We start from the raw sequence: 18156 nt of genomic DNA, 5'->3' as shown, positions 1-18156 counted from the left end.
TAAATATGTAACTATACAGAGAACCATCAATTGTTTACTTAGGACAGAATGTATTGTGCGTGAACAATAACGTCTTAAAAAAATGGGTTGATCAAGAAACCTTGAGGGCACTATATTGAGTGAAATAAGTCAGACACATAAGGACAAATATTGCAGGGTCTCACTGGTATGAACTAATTATAATATGTAAACTCATAGACATGAAATATAAGTTAACAGGATATAGAACGAGGCTAAGGAATGGGGAGCAGTTGCTTATTATGAGCAGAATGTTCAACTAGGTTGAACTTAAATGTTTGGAAATAAACAGAAGTGATGGTAGCATGTTGTGAGAATAACTAATAGTGCTATATAGTGTGTGAATGGGATGGAAAGGGGAAGCTCAGGGTCATGTATGTCACCAGAAGGAAAGTTGGAAGTTAAAAGATGGGAATGTATAAAACAGTGAACCTTGTGGTGGGCAATGTCCATGATTAACTGTACAAATATTAGAAATCTCTTTCATGAACCAGAACAAATGTATGACACTATAACTAGAAGTTAATAATAGAGGGGCATATAGGGAAAAAATATACTTATTGCAAACTATATATGACAGTTAATAGTACTTTAACGTTCTTTCATCAACAGTAACAAATGTATTATACCAATACTATGAGTCAACAATGGAGGGGGGGTTGGTAAGGGATATGGGTGGATTTGAGTTTCCTTTTCTTGTCTTTATTTCTTTTCTGGAGTATTGATAATGTTCTAAAAATTGAAAAAAAATTAACTGTGGTGATGGATGCACAGCTGTATGATGGTACCACGGACAACTGATTGTATACTTTAGAGCTCTGGATAGTTGCATGGTATGTGAACAATCACAATTTTAAAAATGCAAAAAAAAATGCAAAAAAAAAAACTAACCAATTAAAACGTCGGCAAATATTTGAGTAAGCATTTCACCAAAGAAGATTTACAAAAGACAAATAAAAAGGTGCTCAATTAGAAACACCTACTAGAATGGTTATATTAAAAAAGACTTGACTCAACCAAATTATGGCAAGAATGTGGAGTGGAGTGAGTTCAAATTAAAGAATTTGGGAGTTGACCAAGAAAAAAGATATGACCACAAGGTGGCAGTAATACACAAGCTATTCATTGGGGCTGCCTTATATCCTCACAGCAGCAAACCTCATAGAAGGATTCTTCCGGAGGCCGGAAGTGCCAAGAACCACCAGAGGGGAAGCAGGGGAAGGGGAAATTTTCCAAACATCTGGAGGCGAGGACAAAGCACTGCGGGGAGCCTCCAGGCAAAAAGAGCTCTGAGAGCTTAAAGGAGCATGGGGCCTTCTAAACACAGGGTCCTATCTTACCAACTGAGAAGAGACTGCCACTTACAAGGATGAAATCAAAGGAGGTGAGTAAATAATAAATACTGTGTTACGTTAAATTTTGTATTGGCAATATCAATAAGAATTATTGATTCTATTTTCTGTGAAACAATATATCTATTTTGTCACTCTGGCCACTGAAAAGGCCTAAAAGCAATAAGCATTGTTGTCCCCCGGGTTGAGGTCTCAAATATATTCCTTTTTAAAAGGAACTGGGGCTCATTGGAAAAAATGGTTGATTTCAGGACTGTGGCAGGAAAAATACTAAAGAAGTCTGGGATCTCCTTGTGAGAGAGCAAGGAAGTTAGCAAAGAGTAACGGGCCATGTAAAAAGGACACAGGGACCAATGGAGGGGCTCCCACTAATGAAAGAGGAGACATTTTGCTCATCAAAAAGAATAATGCATGTAATTATTTAAGACATATACTGAATTTTTAAAAAAACCCTCATGATTGAAAGAATGGCAAACCAAGAAATGGCACAGATGGCCAGGAGCCACAAGAAGTAGGAAGTGGCAAGGACATCTTCTTCCTTACAGCATCCAAAAGGATCATGACCCTGCCATCACCTTGATTTCAGACTTCTGGCCTCCCAAATTGAGACAATAAATTTCTGTTGTTTCTTAAGCCAAAAAAAAAAAAAAAAAAAAAATAGTGATTCAGTCAACTACAGAGCTTACCCTAGAACCTCTTGGCTTCCTGTCAAGTGCTCCTCCCATAGACCCACTTGGATTCATCTCTTCAATCCTGGTTTTCTACTCTCTTTCAGAGGTTGTATCTCTAATCTGCACACATCACAAAACTCACCCATGTTATAACTTGTTTCCTCCTAAATTTGATGCTTAAGAGATCAGGAGAGATATACTCTCCTCCACAGATATCGCAAACACTTAGAAACCCAGTCAAGATATCTAATAGTAGAGAAATAGTTCCCAGTAATTGAAGCTCTTCACCTCTCTGTACCCAACAGTATGGAGTGCTCCAACATAAAGGCTGATTTTGGGGCTCTTGAGTCACAAGAGGAAAGGGAAGTGTCTGAGAGTTGACAAAACTCTTCCTTCCACTCAGTCTTTACCCAAGCACTTTTGGGAAAAGTGAGCTCTTCTGCCACCTTGTGACCCAGAATGAACAGCGAGCTCTCTGATCCTTCCCTACCCCTGCTTCAAGGTGGCAGCACTGTAACGTGGCACCCACAGACTAATCTAGAGAACATTTCTTTCAACAGAGCAACAGGGGAAATGTGTCTAATAGGATAGGGAAGCAGAAAATCATATTAGGGAAATAGCAAAACCCATGAAACCTAGGGAAGGCAATGGAACTGAGAATCGGGTGACAATGGCAGGGAAAAAAGCAGCACTCTGAACCAATAAAGGTTTGAGGCACTTATGTCCCCTCTAGTCAGTGAGCCCATTTCTCATCTCCCTTACACCACAAAACTTCTTAGAAAAGTCATCCACATTTCTTCACCTCCAGTTCCCTCTCAACACATGCCTCTCACTTCCACAACCCCACCGAAATTGCTCTTATCAAAGCTGTTAAATCCCATGCATATCCTGTCATTATACACACTTCTCAGCATTTGACCAGCTGACCATCCCTTCCTTGAAATACTCTCTTCTCTTGGCTCTTGTAATATCCACTCTCCTGGTTTTCTTATCTTAGATGTACTTCAGAGAAGTCTTCTCTGACCATCCTCTTTAAAGTGGCCTCTGCCAGTAATCCTTCACCTCATCACCTTTTTTGCTTCTTTACAGCAACTATCAAAATCCTTAATTATCTTATGTATGCATCTGTATATTGCTTGTTATTAGCCTTCTGCACCATTGTACTTTTCAACCATGTTTAATGTCTGCTTCCCATAGTTCCATGAGGATGCAGACATTGTCTTTGCTCAGTGCTAGAATACTACCTGGCACACAGTAGGTCCTCAATAAATACTTGTTGAATGAATAAAAGGCACTAGGCCTGGATGTCCAGCATTTCTTCTTCCCCTTCTACATTTCAGGCAGCATATTGTCCTTTGGTGATATCTTTCCTTTCTGTTTTCCCACCAAGACTTCCCTTGATGCTCAATTTAACCAGATTTCAAACTATTTAAACAGGGTGACAGTTAGAATATGATTTGACTCAGATCTCATGAATTCCCTCATGGAAATCCTTTGAACCAGCTCCCTTTTCATCATTATCAATTAGAATTTCAACCTCTACAACCTCAAGTATAACTAAACCCAAAATAGGCTCCAACAGAGTACATTTCCAGTGGGCAGAAAGATTGCAGAGGCTCTAGACTTAGGCAAGGGTCTGAATAGATCTTCATTTCTACTTTATGACCCACCTAGCTATGACAGCACAAAGTCCATAGAGTATTACACTAGATGTATAATCTTTACTAAAAGAAAAACTTTGGGAAAAATCTTCAACAAGATACCTGTCTGGGAAAACCTTCCCAAACTGCAGACAGTTTCACTTGCCTAGTGTATTTAACATTTCCTCACAACCTTCTGACCCAATAGTCATGGGAATGTTGTCTACTCATATTCACTTCACTATCTGGGAGAGTGAAAATGTGCAAAAATAGATAGATATGTCTGTGCTAAGGTGAGTTTATGTGTACAACCATGGATGAATTCTAGTTATCACTTGGTCAGAACTCTCAATTTACAGTGGAGAAAACTGAGATCCAGAGAAGTCAAGTAATTTTGCCAAGGTGATGTAGTTAGAGCCAAATTCCTGTCCTAGAACCCAATTCCACTGATTTCTAGTCCAGAGCTCTTGTCACAGTAAATCACTGACTCATTCAGTCCTAGTTTCCTGCTCATTCTAGAAATCACCTTCTTTAATAGAAGTGTCCACATTTCTTTATGTCAGAATGTAAATCTGTGTGCCTGTGTCAGTGAACATGCATGTGAATGTCTACATGTCTCTCTTCAGGTATTTATAAAGCATATCACTGAGTGTTTATGCTCTTTCTGCCAGGGAAACCTATAGGTAATTAAGTTCCCTCCATCAGCACCAGCAATAAAGTCAGGGGAAGACCTCCTGAGTCAATAGTTAATAAGCAGATGTGGTCCTCTTTCCAGTCAGCTCTATTCTTAGGTATATAGGAAATGGGCTAAATAATCAGGGTGGAACAAGATTCTCCCAGGGTCAAACTTGGTTTCAGGACAGTAAAAGCAGCTAGAGACTAGGCTATAAGGAGCTGTGACAGATTAGCCGCTTACTGTCTCTGCAAAGAAAATGTGCTGAAGCTAACATAATACCATCTTGGTCTTCAGCTTAATCATGGCATCCTAGGATGCCAACAAGAAAGGTAAGTACTTCTCTTGTCTGATGACCTGGAAAATCCCAAGAGAAGCCTAAAAAGATCCTTCTGAGACAATGCCTGGGGTCTGTCCTGCCAGAGGGAGATAGAGTCAATTCCCAGGTGCCCTCTTGCCCCTAAAAGGACTGCAATTGATTCAACCCAGAAACATGGCTGTCTGTCTCATGATGAGAGGTCTTCAGAAAATATGATGCATTCTTCTGTCTTGTTCATGTAACTAACATTAAAAATTCTCTTGTTGGGTACTTTCACAGTTTCAAGTTGTCATCTCCCAAGACTCCCAAATTCATAGCCCCTTATAAGATGATGTCTTCCCTTTTTTTAAGGTGATACATCCAGATCATCAGGTGGAGATGCTCTTGGATGAGGAAAGCCGTGAGATAGGGTGGGGTAAGGGGATGGTACCATTTGCTGCTCTTGATAACTATTTATTTAAAATATGATTTTTCAAAGTGTCCCAAGCATTTTTGCCTCTAAAATTAAGTAGTCAGAGTGAAGGCTAAATGGCATAATATGCAAAAGGTAACAAATTGAACAAGTGAAGAAACTTCACAACACCCTTTGTGCCAAAAAGTATATAAATAACTATGACACACAGTTCAATAAAACCTACAAAGATATCTTGCCCAAAGTCATACTTAATAAACTTTCAAAAGTTTTCTGTAATACCAGGAGGCAGACAGAACAAGAGAGAAGAGAGAAAAAGCAGTGTTTGAGGGACTGGGTTGCTTACTCTTTGATTAATTTATTTCACTTAAACTCCATTTCATCTTTCTTTCCCCTAATAGGAAGGTACTCATTTTTCTTTATACTAGTATGTTTTTGGCTGTGTGTTTTAAAGTCTTTGGGGGGAGTGTTTGATCTCTGTAATTAGACTGCAAGTTTTATGAAAAGGAACCACATTGTTTTATATCTCCCTTCCAGTGCTCAAAATTCTAAAGAGTTAGTACTGGGTAAATCATGACCTTCTTTTCTACATACCTCAGAGCTCAGAGACAGCAGCTGCCACGTGGAACCGCTGCCAGAGCTCTACCCAGGAGAAGTGAGAAGCATCAGGGATGTGCTAATGCAAGGTAGAGAATGGGCCCTTCTTGAAAAACCACTTTGCCATTCCAAGAAATTTTACCTTTAAAAGTTATTTTGTTTCCCCCCTTCCTAGCCAAGATCTCTAATATCTTTATTTTAAATATATGTATCTCTCCTAGGAAGCTTTCTGGAAACCAAATTTTAAATTAACTGTTACTACTTAAGGCTGGGCTATATAAATCAAACAGAGGCAGCCCCCAACCCTCTGTGTATTAAAGAAAATGATCTAAGAATTTCTCTGTGCTGAATTCACTGCAGTCAACTATCTTCATGGGACCCATGTCAGGAGGGAGGGAGGGTTGGGCTTGTATATTTAGTATCATAAACACATGCTGAGGAAGAAGTAGACTAAAAAGAGAAAAAAGTGCAGCAATGGAATTTAACAGGAGTTATGAGTGGAAGTGGTTTAGCTGGGCACCATTCAGATTAAGAACGAGCTTCATTATTCCGTCTGACTTCTTTCAGAAGCCCAGGCAGAAGCCAAAGAGCTGCATTTATCCAAAATCAGACTGTGGCTACTCTGCAGTGCCTTTGCTCTAGGAGCAAAGTGAAAGTACAACCTCGTGCATTCCAGAGAAAAAGCCAAAAGTCTAGAATACTCAGAAGAACTTGAGAATCATTGCTGCTCTCCACAGAAATGGCTCCCTCTCCTCAAGCTTCACCTAGTCCCCACATCCAAATTTCAGACTTTATCTCTTCTTACAGGTAAAGGTGAGATTGGAAAAGGAGATGGAGGTAGGCACTTTTTTTAAAAAAAATTCAGTTTTATTGAGATATATTTACATACCATACAATTATCCTTGGTGTACAATCAACTGTTTACAGTACCATCTTACAATTGTGCATTCATCACCCCAATCTATTTTTGAACATTTTCCTTACACAAGAAAGAATCAGAATCAGAATGAAAAAGAAAAAGAAGAAAAGAACACCCAAATCACCACCTCCCCATCCCACCCTATTTTTCATTTAGGTTTTGTCCCCATTTTTCTACTCATCCATCCATATACTGGATAAAGGGAGTGCAATCCACAAGGTTTGCACAATCACACTGTCATCCCTTATAAGGTACATTGTTATACAGTTGTCTTCAAGGGTCAAGGCTACTGGGTTGGAGTTTGGTAGTTTCAGGTATTTACTTCTAGCTATTCCAATATATTAAAACCTAAAAAGTATTATCTATATAGTGCATAAGAATGTCCACCAGATGACCTCTCAACTCCATTTGAAATCTCTCAGCCACTGAAGCTTTATTTCGTTTCACTTTGCATCCTCCTTTTGGTCAAGAAGATGTTCTCAGTCCCACAATGCTGGGTTCAGATTCATCCCCGGGACATATCCTGCGTTGCCAGGGAGATTTACACTCCTGGGAGTCTGGTCCCACGTAGTGGGGAGGGCAGTGAGATCACCCACCAAGGTGGCTTAATTAGAGAGAGAGGGCCTCATCTGAGCAACAAAGAGGCACTCAGGGGGAGACTCTTAGGCACAATTATAAACAGGTTTAGGTAGGCACTGACTTTTAGCTGACATCCTTGAAGGCAGCTGGAGCTTAGTGGCAGCTGAATCTGCAAGAAAAATGGATTACCCTCACCTTCAACAAATCTATGTCCTCTCCGAGACTCAGTTTTCTAATTTTTAAAGGCTCTTTAAGCCCTAACATGTGATTTTCATATGATCTTCATTTCTGATGGTCTTTTTTTGACAATTAATTTTTTTTAGATTTTTGTTTGAATGCACCCAGTAAAATATTGAAACAGCACAAATTTATAGTGATAAACAAGTCATTGTCCTACTCCTATCTCTCAATCCTTCAGTTCTCTATCCCTGAGGCAACACTATCACCAACTTATTGTATTTCCTTCCAGAGACAGTCTAAGCATGAATAGATGTATATATTTTAAAAACACAAATGGTAGCATACCATACACACTGTTTTGCACCTTGCTTTTTTCTACTTAACAATGGGTCTTATAGGTTGTTTCCATATAAATATATACACAATTGTCTCATTCTTTTTAACAGTTGTCCAGTATTCCATTGTATTGTTAGGCTATAATTTATTTTCCTAGTCCCCAGTTGACAGATATTTTGGTTGTTTCCAATCTTTTGCAAAAGTATATTATGCTTCAGGCAATGACCTTATTATACATTCTTCTCTGTATACCTATAATTTATCAATAGGATAAGTTCCAAGAAGCAGGAAGGTACTCAGTCACCCTCCATAGAGGTTGTTCTGTTTTGCATTCCCACTGACACTGTGTGAGAATGCCTGTTTCCCATAGCCTCTGGACAGTGGTTCTTGATCTCAGCTTTAAGTTTCCCTGTCTGCCCTCTTTCCTTCTCCCTGTCAAGCAGTTTGTAATCAACAAGTTGATATTGACAGTTTCTTTGTGAACTGGAGGTTCACAAGCAGAATGATGAAAAAAAAAAAGCTTTTAAAACTACAGTTTAAGGGATTAGAGATTGGGAAATAAGTGGATAGGTTCTCAGGATGTGGCCAACATATACAGTTAAGTTATATAACCTCACATGACCTGAATGTTTTCCCTCACTTTATTATACTTTCTAAAATTCTACCAGTGATAATTTGTGTTTAAAAAAAAAAAAAAAAAAACTCTTAAAAATGCAAAAGCTTCTGGCAAGGCAAGGGTTTGGGGCTTTCAGCCACTCAATATTAATGCAAATTAATTCAATTTTTCTTGTTGATATGAGTCAATGGCAGTTGTGATGGGGAATTGTGGATTTTAAGTCATTTTGGAGGCTGTGGGGTGGATCTATGGTATGCATTGTGAGACTAGGGGCAATTAAGGACACTAGCACTTAGAAATTTTGGACAAGGTGAATGGAGGAAAGATGCTATGCTGGTTTGAATCTGTTATGTACCCCAGAAAAGCCATGTTCTTTTAATCCGATCTTATGGGAGTAGACCTATTATGGGTGGGACCTTCTGATTAGGTTGTTTCCATGGAGATGTGACCCTGCCCATTCAAGGTGGGTCTTGGTTCCCTTGCTAGAGACCTTTTTTAAAAAAATTTTATTTTTATTTTAATCATACTTTTTATTGTGGAATGTAACATATATACATAGAAATGACAACTTTCCAAGTGTAATTTAACAAGTAGTTAGCAAATTTCAAAGAGTGTTATGGGTTACAGCTCCACAGTTTCAGTTATTTTCTTATTGTGAAATATATATACGAAAAGGTGATAACTTTCAAATTATAATTTAACAAGTAGTTATAGAGCAAATTTCAAAGAATGCTATGGGTTTCAGTTCCACCATTTCCATTCTTTCCTTCTAGGTATTCTAGTACCCTAGAAACCAAAAAAAAAAAAAAAAAAGAAAGAAAAAAAAAAGAAAATTATGTAGAGCTTCAGTATTAATAATCCTTTGTTAAATTCTATCTTTTGATTAGGTTGTTTCCATGGAGATGTGACCGAGCCCATTCAAGGTGGGTCTTGGTCCCTTGTTGGAGTCCTATGTAAGAGGATAAAAGGCAGAGACATTTTGGAGAGAGCTCAGAGAAGCTAAAATATGTAATCCAGAGTTTGCCCCCAAGAGAAGCTAAGACAGAAGCTAAGACAGAAGCCCAGAGACTTTTTGGAGAAAGCCATGGAAACCAGAAGCTAAACCTGGGCAAGGACCAGCAGACCCCAGCCATGTGCTTTCCCATGTGACAGAGGAACCCCAGATGCCATCGGGCCTTTCTCTGGGAATTTTCATGGCCTTAGAACTGTAAATTTGTGAACTAATAAACCCCCGTTGTAAAAGCCAATCCATTTCTGGTATACTGCATTCCAGCAGCTTTAGCAAACCAAAACAGATGCCAAAGATCAATCGGACCTAATTTAAAAATCTGCCTTGGGTTAACCAAGAATCCAGGGAAGGAGGAAGAGAGTAAACTTCTTCCTCCTTCCTTCAAGACATGGTGGTTGGCTCCCAGATCCAGAATTTAAGCTAGTACCCTGTTCTGTTTGAACTATATAAAGGGATTAAATGGATGTTCATGGGTTAGTTTGGGGACCTAATCTTCATTCACCACACATTTCTATGGAATAATAATGAATTCCAAACAACCAATTTATGAATGGACTTTCGAAACATAACCCCATTTATAAAATTAAAACTCCTGGTTCTGAATTTAAACCTGCATAGAGTATGAGGATGTAACAGACTCCAAATAGAGTAGAATAAAAATTAGGTAAATGGTCAAATTTACAAGGTCACAAAAGAAATGCCTTCTGAAGTTACCAAACTACAGATGAGATTAGTCTGCATAGGAGATAGGAGGATGTCCCAGAAACAATCAGAAGAGGGTTCATCAAAATGTTCTCAGAGTAAAATAGGAATTTGAATCTGTAAGGACAGAATGCACGGCACACAGATGGTCATCAGAAAATATGGGTCAATATGGTGCACAGAAAAAAGTTAGAAAGAGACTGCGTATTTGTTACTGTTTATGGTATTTGGCCAAGGAAAAGATCCTCTGTTATATGTATTCTGAAAATCTCCTTCTTGTGGAGAAAGATGACTCAGTGGGTCATTAATTACATAATTTACATCATTTGGTTTCTATTTCTCATATTCTATATTAATCAAGAAATGTTCCAAGGAAATGAAATAAGCTTCAGTGGCAGAGAGATTCCAAAAGGAGCCGAAAGGTCACTCTGGTGGGCACTCTTATGCACAATATAGACAACCCTTTTTAGGTTCTAATGAATTGGAATAGCTAGCAGTAAATACCTGAAACTATCAAACTACAACCCAGAACCCATGAACCTTGAGGACGATTGTATAAAAATGTAGCTTCTGAGGGGTGACAATGTGATTGGGAAAGCCATATGGACCACACTCCCCTTTGTCCATTGTATGGATGGATGAGTAGAAAAATGGGGGAAGATAAAAAAAAAAGGCACCCAGTATTCTTTTTTACTTTAATTGTTCTTTTTCACTTTAATTTTTATTCTTATTATTTTTGTGTGTGTGGTAATGAAAATGTCAAAAATGAATTTTGGTGATGAATGCACAACTATATAATGGTACTGTAAACAACTGAATGTATGCTTTGTTTTGTATGACTGCATGGTATGTGAATATATCTCAATAAAAATGAACTTAAAAAAAAAAAAAAGAAATGTTCCAACTATGCATTAGATTTCACAGGAACCTATACAATTGAGCAATGTACCTAGAAGAGAAAAATGTCTTATCTGATCCTTTTGATAGATATATTCTCCTTTGTAAATTAAAAAAAAAAGTCATTTTAGTTTATAGATTAGTCTCTTTGGATTTTGATTAGTGTGAATCAAATTCCCAAGGGTCTGGTCACCCCATGTAAAACTGGGTGGAAAAGGAGAAATAACATCAAACTAGTTCTTATTCTGATATTATCACCTTTGACAAGTTAATACTTTCTCCAGTGCTGTTTCTATAACTGTAAATTAGAGATTTGACTAGATGGTCTAATTTCTAGATTCATAAAGCTCAAGGGTTATATCTTGACACAGAAACCCAAGAGCAAATATGTAGGCCTCTCAAATAGCCCTTCAACCCACTAGTATTATTACAGAATGATCTCTAAGGGAGATTTCTATTTAAATATACTGTACTTAATGTTTCCTATTTAAAATAAACTATATTGTAAAACAGAGTACCCTTTGGGACTGAAATAATCATCTCCTAAAGTTTCCATTTCGTAAGTTTGGACTTTTGTGTATCTCCTCAAAGTGGGACATTCTTGTTCAAATATCCTTAGCCAAAGAAAAGCTCATACTATCACCACTGGGAATGAAATGTTTGCACTTACAAACGTTCTCCATCTTAATGATGAGACCTAAGAGAGACGATCTGCCAACATGGATGGACATTAACTTAGCAGAACTGAAAACATACTGACAGAGGAAGCCTATTTAGCTGACTTTGAAACAGTGGCTCCCAAGAAGTGGGAAAACATGCCACGTTTAAGAGATAGGATTGCTAGATTTCTCTTCTGTTTTTAATCATAATATCACTCACTCTACAAAGTGTTTTTCTGATTTTCACAACACACCTGTAAAATAGTTAAGTCAAGTATTCTTTTATTATAACCATCTTACAGATAAGGAAACCAAAACTCAGAGAACTTATGTGACTTGTCTGAAGTAAGATTTTATCTTCATCTCTCCTGTCTCATAAAACATCACGTTAGAGAACGAATTGACAGTACATTGAAAATACTTAGCATAATTTCTTTATTTTTTCTTTTGAACCTGCTGACTGTATGTCTGTCTCTATCTATCTTTGCCAACAATGGTCATTCTAACTAAACTGAAATCAGGGAGTACTTTTTCCCTTGACATTTCATGTACTGTGCCTGGTACTGTGGCCACTGGCATTTGAAGAAATGAACTATAATTTTCAAATGGACTTGAATCAAGACATGGAAGAGTAGTTGAGAAAAGTCAAGTAGAACTTACAGACCTTAATTAACCAAAGATATAAGGCCATTAACAATGGAATAGGATCCAGAGTCTGAATTGGATTAGGTCAATTTTGGAGGCAAGCAAAGTTAGTTCCAGCTACAGCTGGAATCCATCGACTTCTCACATCTTTCCATGCTGGTTTGAGTCATAATCATCTTATCTCTCATTTGGATTTCTGCAATAGCCTCCTAACAGGTTACCCTGCTTCTACCCTTTGCCTCCCTATGGTTTATTCCCAGTACAGTATTCAGAGTGGGCCTTTGAACACATAAGTCATAGTGTCACTCCTTTGCTCAAAATCTTGCAGCAACCACCCACCCCTCGCCCCCTCATATTTCAATCAGAATAAAAATCCAAGTCCTTAAATTGGCCTACAAAACCCTATGTGATATCAGCCCACTTCCTCTAAATACTCAACTTCAAATCACACTACTGTACCCCTTGCTCATTGTGCTCTAGTCTCACTGTGCCCTAGTTTTTCCTCTAAAACTCTAACATGTCAGACACACTCTGCCTTGAGGTCATTTTCTCTAGCTGGTCCTTTGCCAAGGTCAAATCTTCCCCTAGGATCTGTTTGACTAATTCTCTCACCTTCAAGTCTAGGCTCAATTCTCACCTTCTCAAAGAAACCTACCCTATACTGAAGATTGCCCAACCACTGCCACCCCCACCCCCACCCCCAGAGTCTTCACTTACCCTGATCTACTTTTAATATTTTTGGTAGCACTAATCCCTTCTAACATGCCATAAAATTTATTTATTATGCATACTGTTGTCTGCTTCCCCTGACCATGTGCTCCACCCTCCCTTCCACTAGCTTGCTCCTGTCCTAGAATATATCCAACTAATATATCCAAAGTACCTGAAGCAGTGCTTGACACATAATATTCATTTGAAAATATGTCCTGAATGAATGAAATTAAGGAGTTTATGAAGCACCTCCTGCTTTCCCCAATCCCCTCTCAGAGTAGTTGACTTAAACTCCACAAGACAGAATTGCAGTAGTCATTAAGGCAAGTTGTAATAGTTCATGCTCTTCCATGGAATTTGGAACCACCTTTAAAGAAGGAAACTTTCAGCAGTGTTATAGCCTCTGCCTTTATTACTATTATGGCCTTAAGAATGATAACCAAACAAGATACGGTCTGATCTTTTACTCTGATTCCACCTTAGTCAAAGGCCCCATGGGGATTTAATCTTTTATCTCTTACTAGTATCCCTATCCTCCTTCATTCTTGGCATTACTTTGCGCCCACACCCTAAACCTATGGACAGGGCAACTGGTGCCATAATCAGAAGTTTAATCAGCTGGGTAGATGCTAGGATTTTGTCAGGCAGGATGAGATTTCTCGAGTTGTTTTTTCATTGTTTTTTTCTTGTTTTTTTTTTTTTTTTTTTTTTTTTAACCAGGGATCTTCCAACATAAGGTCTATATTATGAAGGGGCTTCATCAGAGACTTTCCACAACTACCAGCTCCACAGCTCCTGGAAATAAAGAAGGAGAGAGAACTACAAGTATTTAAGATTTTTTTTTTTTTGGTCTTTGAAACAACAAGATACAGAATAAATAGGGGTGAGACAAGAATGGAAAGAATAAGAAACATTTTTAGTCCCAACATTAGTCTGGGTCTCCTAGGATTTTCCTGAAGGTTAAGAAGTTACACAGAGTTTACATATGAAAATCATTTGATTTTTTATGGGAAAAAATCAGCTTCTTTACAAGAAGATCCCACAGATTTTTCTAATATGACACCATCAGTGATCCTTTACCTCCATGCAAGTAAGCGCACCCTGTAGCCAGATTTAAGTATAGAAGAAATCTTATTCATGTGGTTGGTAATTCTAGACATCACATGTATAGATAGGCAACATTTAGTACTAAGTAATCATAACCGGGGTGACATAACCAAATGCAAGTACATGTTTTCATCTGCACTGTTTTTTAGAAACAGCCCTTTCTAAATTGGTCAGGACTCAAATTCTGTAAGATTCCATTTTGGGTTACATTCCAGTTCCTATCAGGGAAAAATCAAATATGAAATTGGTGACAAGAAGATACATATGAGCCATTTGTCCCCAGATTTGGCTTATTACCCAGAAGCAATGCCAATTCACCTATGTTCCTCCTTATATCCCAGGAAAGCCAAGACGAGCACAGAAAACGTGATTTTCTTATCACATATGTTTTAGTTTCCTGGCTACTAAAACAAATATCATACAATGGTTGGCTTAACAACAGAAATTTATTGATTCATGGTTTCAGAGGCTAGAAGGCTTGCTTCCTCCAGGGTTAGTATATTTGGCTGGCTGGCATTCTTTGGGGTTCCTTGGCTTTTCCGTCACATGGCAATGCATGTGGCAACATCTTCTCCTTTCTCGTCTGGGTTCCATTGACTTTCAGCTTCTATCTGCTCCCCACAGTCTTTCCTCCATGTTCAATCTTTGTTTATAAGGACTTCAGCCACATTGGATTAAAGTCTACCATCATTCAGTTTGGGCATACCTTAACTAATTATATTTTCAAAGATCCTATTTACAAATGGGTTCACAACCACAAGACTAGGAGTTGGGACCTGAATATGCCTTTTGTAGGGGATATGATTCAATCCCCAACACCATACAATGTGTCAGAGTAGAAGAGGAGGGACCCTGAGAGGCCTGCTGGTAAAAGATGAACTTAGAACGCCTGAGAGCAGCACAAGAAGCAGCTGTACTTGATCATGGAAAATACCAAATCCCAGGGAAGCTGCCTCATTGAGAAGAGGCTACAAGGTGGCTAAAACAGAATTCAGGAAGCCCTCCCTCCCCACCCCATCTCCTTCCTGACTCTGAGGCTGTATTCAGTCTCCGCCTCTGAGTCAGGTTGAGCCCCAGTTAAGTCTTGTAAGTCAGGTGACCCTCAAGTCAAAGGGTTAATCTCCTTCCTTTCTCAAATTCTCTTTTCTCCCTTCTCCTTTTAGACACATTCAAAAACCTAGAAAAGAGGCAGAAATTGAGCACTGTGGTCAAATTCCTGATTGTTAACACCCTGTTGCTAGTGGAGTAGCCGTTACAGCATTTGTCATCTTTGAAGTCCCATGCCCTGTATGTTTGCTTATATTCTGGGTCCTTGGCCTTGATCTATAAAGAAGAACTCTTTCTTTTCCAGAGGCAGTATGGCATAATGAGGAAAGCACAAACTTTGGAGTTTGGATAGAACTGCTACTCACTGGCTGAGTGACTGGGGACAAGTTGCATGACTTTTCCAACCTCAGTTGCTTCATCTGTAAAATGGGACTTGGGATATTTGCCTCTCATAGGTGGTTATGAAAACTAATTGAGATCCTGTGTGAAAGGTACCTGGCACATACTAGATGTTCACTAAATGTTAGCTCCTTAATTCGTGTATACTTGGATATCCTCTAGGCAGGACAGATTCAATAGGACCAAATATTTTCCTTAGATGTGATGATTTTCTTTAAATGGCCAGACATGATGTTAGGAAAATAATCAAATGAATGTAAACCACCTGAAGTTAACACGAGTCATTTTCTCTCTTCAGAGTCAATGCCTGGGAGCCAGAGAACTGTGCCAATGCCAGCAGTTGTAGAGAAGAAAAAAGGAAGGGAGCCAGCATGGAAACCCAGCAACCTGGGGCAGCTGAATCCCAGCCTGGCTCTCCACCTCAGAAGGAAAGTGTTCTCTATTGGATTTACATTATTTGCTTGAAGAAAATGGGGTTAATAGATAAATGCTGAAATAGAGAGAGGTGTTTCAGTTATTAAACAAATGTGAGTAATCTTTAGTGTGTCAGAAAATATGCAGGTATTTGATGTTTTTCCAACGTAGTCCAGCCATATCACAATAGAATGCTTAATGAAAATACATATTTCTGGGCCCAAGTATACTGAATAACAATGTCCTGAGTGGGACCAGGAATCTTATTTTTAAGATTTTTAACAACCTTCATAAGTAAAGGTGGTTTTACTATTCAATTAACTAAGCTTAAACTTCAGGGCCAATGGGACCAATCCAAGGCCTTGTATCCAATTTTGTATTTTAAAAATTTGTATGATTTTTCTCAAAATGTGTTCCCCCAAAGTGTAAGAGCCTCAGAACCCACAATATATGTAAACATCCATCCCTTTCCCTAGATAACTCCTATTTAGAAACCATTGCAGCTGAACACAGTTCGAAGACTTGGTTAATTCTTCCCTGACCCTGGGTTATCTCATGATACAATTATTAGAGCCCTTTGGTATCTGAAACAGACACTACCCCACTAACTAAGCATACCTTTTTTAAGTCCAGTTTTCCCACAAAGAGTGGACCTGGCCTTTGAGTACCAGAAACTAAAGTGTGTCTTCTCTCATTCTCTAAAACATCTCCAATGCTTCTAAAATTAAAAAGGTCTCAAACATTATCTAGTCCAGAATGGAAAATTCCTGGCACACGTGCTACCACTCTTTAATCATATGTCTACTGCATATATCAATAATCAAGTTCAGCACTCTTTCTTCCCAGGCATGGAGTCAGAATCTTTCTCCAGGCATATACTATCAACTTATTGGCATCTCTGCTATAGGTTAAGATTTTCTATAACCCTATTTCTTCTAATATTGGATGATGAGCCCATGCATATGAGAATGATTTCATCATTAGATTCAGTTTTTATTCTTTAGTCCAATCAATATTATCATTTCTATTGAACATTGGAAGAAATAGGTCTGAATGTCCTCTGGTAAAGGCAACCATTTGGGTAATTACAAATGCCAGTAATACTGAATTGTACTTTTTTTTGTATGTACCTGCACTTTTTACTCCCTACAAGTGCTAAAATGCAGATACATAAAAAGTAATGATAACTCTATGGTTTGGGACATAAAATGTACAAATATATATGTTGTTACAAGTACAGAAAAAGGTGGGAGGACAGAATGGTATAAGAACAGTGTACATGTAAGATATTGTAGTCAAGTTGGTATCAAATCAAATATGACTATTATACATTTAGGGTGTTAAATTTTAACCCCATGGTAATGGCAAGAAAAATACATGAAAAATACATTCAGATAGAAATGAGAAGAGATTCAATAAGGTACAATACAAAAAATCAAATAAATATGAATGTAGGCATTGATGGAAGAATTGAGGAACAACGAAGATATAAGACTTACAAAGTCTAAACAGCAAAATGGCAGAAGAAAATCCTCCAATATCAGTAGTGACTTAAAATGTAAATTTAAAAATGATTCTGCCAGTCAAAAGGCAGAGATTAGCAAAAGGATAAAAAAAGGCATGGCTCAACTATATGCTGCTTATAAGAGACTCACCAGAAATACAAAGACATAAGTAGGTTGAAAGTGAAGGAATGGAAAAAAATACACCATCCAAGTACTAACCAAAATAGAGCTGGGGTAGCTATACTGATAGCAGAGAAAATAAACTTTACGTCAAAAACTGTTGTGAGGGACAAAGACAGTCATTATATACTAATAAAGGGATCAATTCAACAAGAAGACATAACAATTATAAATACATATGCACCTAACAGCAGAGCCCCAAAATATATGAAACATATACTGACAGATTTCAAGGGAGAAACTGATGGTTCTACATTAATAGTAGGAGACAAATAGTAATCAAAACAGATAGTGTTTCAGTTGTGAAAACCTTGTGACTGACACTCCCTGGATCCAGTGTACGGGCAGATGAGTAATAAAATAAAGACAAATATAAATAAATAATAGGGGGGTAGGGGATATGGGATGTGTTCTAGTTTCCTAATGCTGCTGGGATGCAAAACCCCAGAAATAGATTGGCTTTTATAAAGGGGGTTTATTTGGTTACACAGTTACAGTCTTAAGGCCATAAAGTGTCCAAGGTAACACAAGAACAATCGGGTACCTTCACTGGAGGATCGCCAATGGTG

General features: G+C 38.2%; 2 protein-coding genes across 4 annotated transcripts in view; one reads left to right on the top strand and one right to left on the bottom strand.

The window, feature by feature from the left end:
* Positions 1 to 18156, bottom strand: part of ACACA (acetyl-CoA carboxylase alpha) — a 371031-nt gene that overhangs the window by 280391 nt on the left and 72484 nt on the right. The window lies entirely within an intron of this gene.
* C18H17orf78 (chromosome 18 C17orf78 homolog) lies at positions 4635 to 16014 on the top strand (the record flags this gene model as incomplete). Its single annotated transcript, XM_037810486.1, is given in 4 exon segments — positions 4635 to 4686; positions 5685 to 5771; positions 13656 to 13760; positions 15787 to 16014. Coding segments are annotated over 4 exon segments (411 nt in total), but the record flags the coding sequence as incomplete, so codon positions are not given.

The sequence above is a fragment of the Choloepus didactylus genome, chromosome 18, assembly GCF_015220235.1.
Source record: "Choloepus didactylus isolate mChoDid1 chromosome 18, mChoDid1.pri, whole genome shotgun sequence".
NCBI classification, from domain to species: Eukaryota; Metazoa; Chordata; class Mammalia; order Pilosa; family Megalonychidae; genus Choloepus; species Choloepus didactylus.
Note: the sequence above shows the minus strand (reverse complement) of the source record. Positions and strands in the feature narration are given on the sequence as shown.